At 46.0% G+C, this 10,430-nt stretch overlaps 1 protein-coding gene across 8 annotated transcripts in view; it reads right to left on the bottom strand.

Annotated features, from left to right (window-relative positions):
- Positions 1-2,987: 2,987 nt before the first annotated feature.
- The window catches only part of LOC135505166 (calcium/calmodulin-dependent protein kinase type II subunit gamma-like), a 45,218-nt gene continuing 37,775 nt past the window's right edge, over positions 2,988-10,430 (bottom strand). For 2 of the 8 annotated variants that reach the window (XM_064924304.1, XM_064924308.1), the window contains 10 exons: positions 9,223-9,263; positions 8,931-9,014; positions 8,367-8,405; positions 8,223-8,268; positions 7,983-8,066; positions 6,737-6,886; positions 6,478-6,553; positions 6,297-6,391; positions 5,977-6,213; positions 2,988-5,562 (listed from right to left, as the gene is read on the bottom strand). In XM_064924304.1, the coding sequence (XP_064780376.1) occupies positions 5,981-6,213; positions 6,297-6,391; positions 6,478-6,553; positions 6,737-6,886; positions 7,983-8,066; positions 8,223-8,268; positions 8,367-8,405; positions 8,931-9,014; positions 9,223-9,263 (848 nt within the window). In that variant the 3' untranslated portion in view covers positions 2,988-5,562; positions 5,977-5,980. The remainder of the gene's footprint in view (positions 5,563-5,976; positions 6,214-6,296; positions 6,392-6,477; positions 6,554-6,736; positions 6,887-7,982; positions 8,067-8,222; positions 8,269-8,366; positions 8,406-8,930; positions 9,015-9,222; positions 9,264-10,430) is intronic. The other 6 variants (XM_064924309.1, XM_064924311.1, XM_064924305.1 and 3 more) reach the window with 5 other exon arrangements.

The following is a 10,430-nucleotide window of genomic DNA, read 5'->3' as shown; positions in this document are numbered from 1 at the left end:
TCGGTGAAACTTCTACCAGCTCATATACAGTATGGCCCTAATGATCGTGTTTTTTGTTTCTAACTGGCTCAATCAAGTGTGGAAGCATCTTGTATTCCATAACTGTTTCTCTCAAACAGGAAATGCTCCTATTCCCTTCTTCTTTTTGTATCCTCAAAACTCCCGTCTATCCAGTAACATGTGGTTTGTCATGTATAATCATTACATTAACCTCCTCCTTGTGACCTCATGTTTGAGTACAACGGTTCAGTCATACTAAGGCCTCTATTCAGTCCGTGTCGCGGAAGTTCAGCGTAACAGCGTGATTGACATTTAAAGGCAATGTTCCGGCGTTAGTGGAGACGGCGCATGTCGTCTCAATGGGAAATGACCTGTACATTTCTACCGTAAGTCTTCAGCGATACAGACTGACTACAGTCCTAAATCAATGTAAATATTTCCATAGCTGGACACATTCCACCAAACACACACTGCATACGGTACCCAGTGTGTGTTTGCTCAGAGGAAGCAGTAGTTTGCAAACACAGACACCGCATAAACAATGCTTCTGTGGGTTTGATTGAATTCGAGACAGAGTTCACCATGTCTCTGTTTGAAGCTGTGAAGAGTCTTGACTCAGTAGAAATGTAAAACCTTCTTACAGACATCTGTGTGTTCCTCAGACTGGTCTGTACTGAAACACGGTGAACTATTGAAGAGTATTGTGCTGGTCCCTATTGTCTGTTCTTTATAACATCAAAATAAATGTTTTTTTTTAATCTGTTCTTTACGGTGGAGTATTACTGTAGAACAGCTGCTTGATGATGACAGTGAGTTTGTAATGGCTGTATCTACATCATCACAACCACTGGGGGGGGGCTGCACAGCTGGATGGAGTCCCACATAACTTACAGTCAAGCCCCACAAAACTGATGTGGAGACAGAGACCTGAATGTGCTACTTTAGTTCAATGCATTCATTGTAAATCCGTTTGGATAAGAACCTTGATAAGTTTGCTAAATGACTAAAATGTGTGGTGTTTTGGCCTACATGTTGATTAAAGGTGCAATATGTAGAAATCGCTCCGCCATTTCCTGGTTGCTAAAATTTAAATAATTCGCCTAATTTTAGTTGACGTGACAAAACAGCCAAGTCGCAGTTGTAAATGAGAACTTGTTCTCAACTAGCCTACCTGGTTAAATAAAAGGTGAATATATATATATTTTTAAAGCACTCAGTGTAGAGAATCACTGTACCATCTAAACCACTGTGACATTTTTTTTCAGCTGTTTGAAGCTGGTGTACCAAACACCAAAGTAAAAGAGAAAACAAAACTTAAGAACGGGAAGCATAGAAATACATCAAAGATCACTAATCTGACAGAAAGAACAGGTTGTCTACTGAAGCTGATCTACAGCATTAAGCTGTAATGCCACCGTGTGGCCTCAAATAAAGCTATTCTCTAACCCAGGGCACCAGACCATGTGACGCAATGACAATATAAATGGACTTAAGATACCGGTGGAGACCAGGGGTAATTCTCAATAGTCTTTCGTTAAATTCCTCCTTCTCTCCCTGGCTGTCTCTGTCTCAACCTATCAAAGGGAAGCGAGGAGAGTATTCGAAGACATTACAAGCGGGTTTTCCTCGTTTCCCCTCTCCTCACCTCTGTCTCAAAACGTCAGAGGATCGGCTTAGGGCTCAATTCAATCCGTATTGCGGAATTTCCGAGCTTGAAATGTAAAAGGTCATTTCCGATTGCAGCATTTAACGTGAATGCTGTCTCCACGAACACACCAACATTGCCTTTAAAATTCAATCGTGCCCTAGTGCTGAAGTCACACAACACGGATTGAATCAAGCCCTAAGTAACAAGTTTGGAGAAGGATGGCGTCCCTCTGACATTTTAAAGAGGCGGGCAGAAGACGGGAGAGAAACAAGGAATTGAGGAAAGACTTGAGAATGAGCTCAGGGTTTTTATTCCCGGTTCATGTCAACATGACGTCTGTAACCTTTGAGAAGACAAACGGGTAGAGAACAAGAGAGAGCGACAGATGGCCAGAGAGATGGACAGCATGCTGGAAATGTGACGGTAGGTCAGTGAATGTGTGTGTGAGTCAGTATTAGTGTGGGTGTGTGTGCGTGAACGTGTGTGGCTGTGGTGGATATTGTGTGTGTAGAAGCTGACCTGCAGCAGTGTCCTCATTAATCACAGAGAAGACCGGGACCAAGAGACTTGTCCTAAATCTGACACACACTCACGGGAGTACGCAGTCCTCCTTAAATAAGGTTACTCACGGGAGTACGCAGTCCTCCTTAAATAAGGTTACTCACGGGAGTACGCAGTCCGCCTTAAATAAGGTTACTCACAGGAGTACGCAGTCCGCCTTAAATAAGGTTACTCACGGGAGTACGCAGTCCGCCTTAAATAAGGTTACTCACGGGAGTACTCAGTCCGCCTTAAATAAGGTTACTCACGGGAGTACGCAGTCCGCCTTAAATAAGGTTACACACGGGAGTACGCAGTCCGCCTTAAATAAGGTTACACACGGGAGTACTCAGTCCGCCTTAAATAAGGTTACACACGGGAGTACTCAGTCCGCCTTAAATAAGGTAACAATACTGCCCTAAATTAGGTGCAGACTATATAACACCGTCGTGTCACCTTAAATGAGAACACAACATGACTGGAAATCTTAAGAGACTTCTAAGGTAGAGACACTATCAATAGATTCAGGTGAGTCACAGTAGCAGAGCAGGACCATGTTAATCAGACCACGCACTACAGTATCATTAGCAGGCTGGTGGGAGGTACTATAGGAGGACAGGCTCATTTTTGACTCCGTTCCATTAATTCCATTCCAGACATTATGAGCCATCCTCCTATAGCTCCTCCCACCAGGCCTCCACTGGGAGTAGTGTACGGGACACGCATTGTAAGCGCTAGCAGGACATTGGAACACTGGTTAAACTGTTTGTTTCGGACACGAAAAGAGACAGAGACAAAAAGGTGCTGAAATATTTTTATTAAATACTTTCAAGATCCAAGTTGAATAACAAAGCTATGATAAAGGACCTACTAACATTGAGACAAACACGTGATCGTCCTCAATTCATGGTTTTATTTTACCGTACATAATGATCATGCAACAAAAACAAAAAAAAACTCCAGCGTCCAACGACTGCTGGGGAAAGAAAGCACAGGCCGACAGGTTAACATCACAACGCAGGGAGAGTACTGACAATGAGCTTCATACCAAGCGAAGGCTCCGCAATCCTTTTTGTAATTAAATAGTTTTTTAAACGTTTTTAAATCTCATGTCACCTATTCAATATTCTGGATGGAGGCAGGTTTTTCATTTTTATTTCAAAAGATGCAAATATGATATTGTTAGCATATACCCTATCCTCTACCCTAGTTCAGGTAGGTGCATGGTGGAGATGCTTAAACTGAAAACATGCATACATCTCTCTCTGGTTTAATTCCACAGATAATTATGTGATCTCTGAACTCTCTACCGCTCTTCTCTCACCTGAATGGCCAATATAAAGACTGAAATACCACCGAGGGGGTGAAATTAAATGAATACATTTACTGTTCATTTTAATTGATTAAGTTGTCTCCACGTTCACCCTCTATTCCCTTTTCCCATTTACATTACATTTAAGTCATTTAGCAGACGCTCTTATCCAGAGCGACTTACAAATTTCCCTGTGTGTGTGTGTAACAGATTTTTATCCTCAACAACTGATCTTGATTAAGTCCCTTCCTTCCCTGTGATATTATAACCAGCTAGTCTGATCAGTTAAAAAGTTGGTGTAACTTTAGTGTGTGTGTGTGAGATATATATATATACATATATATATATATATATATATATTATAGAGTGCAGAACTTTGCAAACAGCAAACAGTAAACAAAAACATTGTCAACAAAACCCAAACCAGGACAGACAGACACACAGAGAGAGACATTCAAACAGAGAAACAGACACCGCTCTACAAATGGGGAGAATGAAGGACACCGTTACTGATGGAGGGACACCGCATGAAGAACAGATGAAAACACACTACCAGGGTTTCACCATGGGGACGGTGAAGATATGTTACAATGCCTGACACACCAGAGTGTGTAGGTGTGAGCAAGTGTGTTCACGATATGCATTTACACAGACCGTGTGGGACTGGAGGCTCAGGACGTGAGGGTAGAGTAAGAATTTGGGCGGGAGGCGTGCGCGTGATGACACGTGAGCGCCCTTGTTGATCGTCACACGGTGTCAACCACATGTAGACGTTAGAGGTTGTGTCAAAATGGGGTCAGGAACATGGCCATGGGACTACGGCTGGTGACCAGATGATGTTCACCCCTTTGTCGTGCCTCTGAATGAGTCTCAGACTAATATACACACCATCTAAAACACACAGAGGGTGGGAGTGTGAAATGGAGAGGGGTGAGGAAAGGGAGAGAGCGAGAGAAAACATGCAAAATGCAGACGCCCTTTTCCCCAAAAGTCCCTCTCTCCCACTGCAGACAGATAAAACAGACAGGCCATACACACTGCAGACAGATAAAACAGACAGACCATACACACTGCAGACAGATAAAACAGACAGACACTGCAGACAGATAAAACAGACAGACCATACACACTGCAGACAGATAAAACAGACAGACACTGCAGACAGATAAACAGACAGGCCATACACACTGCAGACAGATAAAACAGACAGACCATACACACTGCAGACAGATAAAACAGACAGACACACTGCAGCTTCACTTTTACAATAAAACCCCTTTTAAAACTCAGTCACTTACAATTCGTCTCAAACAGACTCAGACACAGTCCACAGAAACGCAACGTAAACACAAGGCTAAAAACACAACAGAAACAAAATCGCTCTCGAATGCACCCCCCTACCTTCCCTTCTCTCAAAAAAACTAAACCAGCAAAAAACACAGAAACGTGTAAAAAGCCTACAGTTGTACACTTTGGTGTTTCCTCACATCAAGTTATTACATCCTTTCTGATTGAACCGACTGTCCTTCCGTTCAGAATTCTGCTAGGGAATTCTCCATTTACAAAACCCAACATGTCACCTCTTACAAATCACACACATTCTCCTCTCCTCTCATTCGACGTATATATAAATGCTTGGTAGGGTTGGGTGTTGTCTGATACTAGTCATATATTATCCTGTATACTTACAACTCATTGTCATATCTGGCATTACAAGTTCATTAACCCTTCATTCCTCCTCCCGCTCCTCTCATCATCTCAAAATGGCTGCCGTGGACGGGAGACAAAATGGCTGCCGGGTGGGAGGGGTCAGAGGTCAAAGGACAAGCCCTCCTATTGGGCATCAGATGCATGCATCATTCCCACAGGGGCGGAGTCCACACTCGGCCGCCCCCCAGCGGATCAAAGGATAGACGGGATTGGTTGGTGTTGCAGAGAGGGTGCAGTCTTGCCCGGCCGGGCACCTGGCATGGGCCAATCCACAAAGAGGACACGCCGCCAAAACACACTAGCCGAAAACACGCCCCAAAAAACTCACACTCCGACTGGAGTGTTTGTACACCTGAGGGAGATCGAAAAACAGAGACAAAGAGAGAGAGAGAGACAGAGAGAGAGCAAACCTTTAATCCCTTGAACGTTCTAAAAAGTGTGTGTGTGTATATATATATATATATATATATACGTGGACGCGTTTCACTATACTTGTGGGGACCAGAAGTCCCCACAAGAATAAGAAACCAACAAAAATGTTACCAACAGGAGACATTGTTCGTCCCCACAAGGAAAAAGGGTATTTCTAGGGGTTTAGGATTAAGGTTAAAGTTAGTGTTAGGGATAGAATTAGGATTAGGGGTTAAAGGTGAGGCTTAGGTTTTGGGGTTAAGGTTCAGTAATATATACGAATGGGAATCAATTGTGTATCTCCACAAGGTTAGTTATACACACACACAGTTTAATTGTGTGTGTGTGTACATACCAGATCACTGCAGCGGTGCGGCCGGAGCACCAGAGCAGTGGAAATGGACGTTGAGCCATTTGCTGTCGCGGCGATGCCACACCCTGGTCTCCTCCGATTGGCTGGAGCGGGGGCGGCCCTGGCCGTCGACGAATTGTGTAAGGCGGATGTAGGCGATGCAGGCAGCCTCCTCTCCAATCAGATGAACGTGGGGGTTCAGCAGGGTGGTGTGGACAGGCTTACTGTTCTTACTCAGCACTGTAGCAACACAGAAAACATGTCTGGATCTCTGCTGAACTCCGGTGTATGTCCAGAAGTGTATGAAATAGCGAAAGACTCACAGTTTTCAAAGTAGAACTTGTGGAAGTCCATTCCCTCCACCAGGTTCCCCAGAGCTTCAGGCTCAAAGGACGTCAGACCTGGATCACAGATCCTCCTGAGGAGGGAGGAGAAGAGAGAGCAACAACATTAGGTTCATGTTAGTAACTCCTCAGCTGTGTGAAACAACGTAGCTGTACTCACGTGTAGGCCTCAAAGTCTCCATTGTTCACAGCTTCAATCAGCTGTTCAGTTATCTTGATGATCTCCTGCTTACGAGCTTGAGAGCGGAGAGAGAGAGATGGAAGGTCAGCAATCTAGCTAAATAGGAACTACTTTACATCTTACCCACCACCGTAGCTCTACTCTCTCTCTCTCTCTCTACCTCTTCTCTTTTTCTCTGACAGCTCCATACTAGTGCGTGTATATCTCTCTGTGCGTGTGTGTGTGTGTGTGTGCTTACTGTGCTGTGCTGTGGTACTGGCTGTTACAGGGACAGTGTGGCTCCCTAGTGGAGCGGGGGGCGGAGCAGACTGAGCGTGCTCCGACTCGGGGTTGGAGCCTTGATCAGAGCCGTTCCACGCCATGCGTTTTACATCATGCAGAGGAACGGCTGGAACACACAATGCATGGTCACTTGCACACACACACACATGCAGTTAGACACATTGCATACCACTCGTACACACAACATGAAGGAACAGTAATGGATGTTGGTTCATGAAAAAGGCATTGAAACAGACCGTTGGGGGGGGTGAGGGGCTCTGAGCAGCTCAGCTGACGGGGAAGGAATCTACTTCCTGTATCATGATTTTACACTACGTGTCCCTGCATTCCACATGAAGGGAAACACACTTCTCTCTATGAAAACTGCCGATACACATTAAGGATGGCTCTCCAATCAGCAATTGGAGAAGCAGAACAGAGGCCTGCCATTGGATCACAGCATGTAAGAGCACTGGCCAACAAGAGAGCAGCGTTTTAAGAGAGGAGGAGAGCGAGAAGGGGAGCACCGTGGGGGAGGAGTAAAAGTAGAAGACCCCTGTCCTTCACTATCCTGTTCCAGAGATGGACACAGTGAAGACAGAGAAAGAGAGGGACACTGAAGCCTGAACCAGCCCCTCACCCCAACCAACACTCTGAGGGCCCTCTGTTGTCAAGTGTTGCTGACCAAACTCAGAGGGTGACTTTCAGAGGAGAGAAAAATCTAACCCATCAACTTCGGGAGACACACATTTAAATAATAAAATTAACACCTTTTTTTTATTCATTGTTTTACAATATCTAAACCTTAACAGTTAAACTTTTAATTTGGGAGCTATTTCATCAGTTACATGTGTCATGTCTGGAAATAAGACAACAAACAAAACAGGTGAATATAATTAGGCCGACGTGACCATCAAAGGATCCAATTAGGCCCTACGTCATAGACAGTCTGTACTTCCTCAGTATAGGGAGGGAGTACAAGGCTATTCTGCATTCGGTGGAGGCACGTGTGAATGCGCAAATTCAGGGAAGAGGGGCCAGAGGAAGGGACTGGTTGGGGACTCAGCTAGAATGAAGAGGATATGTTGGAGGCTTGGGGGGGGGGGGGGAGAGGGTCGAAATTTGCGTAGTGAAAAAGCAGAACAAACAAAGGTCAGATGTCAGGAAGTGTTGGGTTCATTGGGACGACCACAAAAGGCTGTGGTTGCTGTGAAAACACTTACTGGCAGGCGAGTTGTCAGACGAGGTCAGAAGAGAGGGCATCTCGTCTGTAGCACTTCCCTGACTCATCATCACAACGCTGTCTGCTAGATTAGAACACACACGGACAGACACAAAATAATGCGCATGTACACACACACGGGTGAGTCACACACACACACACACACATATAGCACAGGCAGGTCATCCTATCAGAAACAATATGTTAGACCACAAAGAGAGGAAGAGAGTAATTTTACTACCTTTCATATCCTCATCCTCATTTGTGTTGCTACTCTCTGTAGAACCCTGGAGATAGTGAGAGAGATAGTGATGAGAGAGATTAACGACACAGTGTGAGTCTGACTCGTATGTTGTTAACCTAACTGCACACCCAACACCCTCACCTTGACCCCATCAGCAGCAACCACTGTATTTTGAGATTCCTGGGAGAAGGGGAGCATGGAGTTAAGTCTGGTCACACACACACACACACACACACACACACACACACACACACACACACACACACACACACACACACACACACACACACACACACACACACACACACGAGCCTGGGGGTTAGGGTTGGAGATGATATTAAGATGGAGGAGGAAGGATTTAGAGGTCCATGAAGGGTCCAAACTTAAACACTCAGACTCCAACACACACAAGACCACTAGGACCTCTAGGAAGAGACGGGAGAACAGTAAGGAGGGTAGGTTGCTAGGGAGGGATCATGGACTTTTAAGTTGCTAGGAGGTTGGGGTGCCAGGAGAGGAGGTTAGGGTGCTAGGAGAGGAGACGAGGCTGAGGGGAATGGAGGTGGTTAGGGTGCTAGGAGAGGAGACGAGGCTGAGGGGAATGGAGGTGGTTAGGGTGCTAGGAGAGGAGACCGTGATGAAGGGAACGGGCGAGGAGAGGAGGTTAGGGTGCTAGGAGAGGAGGTAGTGGTTAAGGATCCGTACCATTTGTGCTGCGGCCATGCTGTTGTCCTTCATGGCATTGATGGCACTCACTATGCTGTTCTTACTGTTGTTGTTGGTCGTAGGCTGAGACACACAAATAACAAAACTCAACTGAAAAGAGTCAAATCTTAATTTCGCTCTTTACATATACAGCCTGTAATTCTCCACTAAATCAAGTAATCTCCTCACCACCCCTGTGAGCCAGAAGGGGTGTGTGTGTGTAGATAGATATAGATATAGAGAGAGAAGGAGAGAGCGAGACAGCTATATGACATCAGTTTTAACTCCTTACCTTAGCAGCATCCGCCTTCTTGTTAAGTAAACTTTTGCATGCTGTAAAAAGAGAGAGAGATAAAGCACCAGAAGAGCTGAAACATCTCTCCAGTCACCTCTCCTACTCAACCTGGTCCCCACAGGATGTCACACTCAACCTGGTCCCCCCAGGATGTCACACTCAACCTGGTCCCCCCAGGATGTCACACTCAACCTGGTCCCCCCAGGATGTCACACTCAACCTGGTCCCCCCAGGATGTCACACTCAACCTGGTCCCCACAGGATGTCACACTCAACCTGGTCCCCCCAGGATGTCACACTCAACCTGGTCCCCACAGGATGTCACACTCAACCTGGTCCCCACAGGATGTCACACTCAACCTGGTCCCCCCAGGATGTCACACTCAACCTGGTCCCCACAGGATGTCACATCAGTCAGCACCCTCCCCTTCATGGATTGAAAAGCATTTGGATTGTTGTGAACATTGACTAAAGGGTATTTTCAACACTATTCATGACACCCAAGGCAGTCTATTCATTCTTCATCCACAAAAGGGGAGTGAACAAGTGTACACTTCAGTGAGAGCAGAGCCAAGTGGATGTTAATGTAAACCACTGATTTCCTTTAGGAGGCTCCAGTCAGTCAGACATCCATCCATCCATCCATTCTGCTGCTGTTGTCACTGTTTTTAATGTGTTACTGAAACACACACAATTCTGGGCTGCATGCATCGTCTTGGTGATGCTTACCTTCCGTGAACAAGTGGGAGAGAGGAGGAAGAAAAAGAGAGAGACAGACATGTTTTAGGCAGCGGGCCTCCTTTAGTTGTTGGTGGTTTGTGCACTGCTGTGCGTGTGTTCTTACGGTGCGGTGGTACTGGCTGTTACAGGGCCAGTGTGGCTCCCTAGTGGAGCGGGGGGCGGAGCAGACTGAGCGTGCTCCGACTCGGGGTTGGAGCCTTGATCAGAGCCGTTCCACGCCATGCGTTTTCATCATGCAGAGGAACGGCTGGAATAAACAAAGGGACCAACCATGCAGCATCCACGTCATCTACAGTTCCCAAGGTGCATACCTACCATTCAACACACAGCAGCGCTGGGCCCTGACTGGCAAACCATTCAGCCCTGCCACGTCTTCAACCCAGCGGGCGGGCTAGCACGGAACCCGTTCAAACACCCTCAACATGCACCAACTTCTTCCAAATGATCGCGGTCGGACGTTATCG

Source organism: Oncorhynchus masou, chromosome 18, assembly GCF_036934945.1.
Source record: "Oncorhynchus masou masou isolate Uvic2021 chromosome 18, UVic_Omas_1.1, whole genome shotgun sequence".
NCBI classification, from domain to species: domain Eukaryota; kingdom Metazoa; phylum Chordata; class Actinopteri; order Salmoniformes; family Salmonidae; genus Oncorhynchus; species Oncorhynchus masou.
Note: the sequence above shows the minus strand (reverse complement) of the source record. Positions and strands in the feature narration are given on the sequence as shown.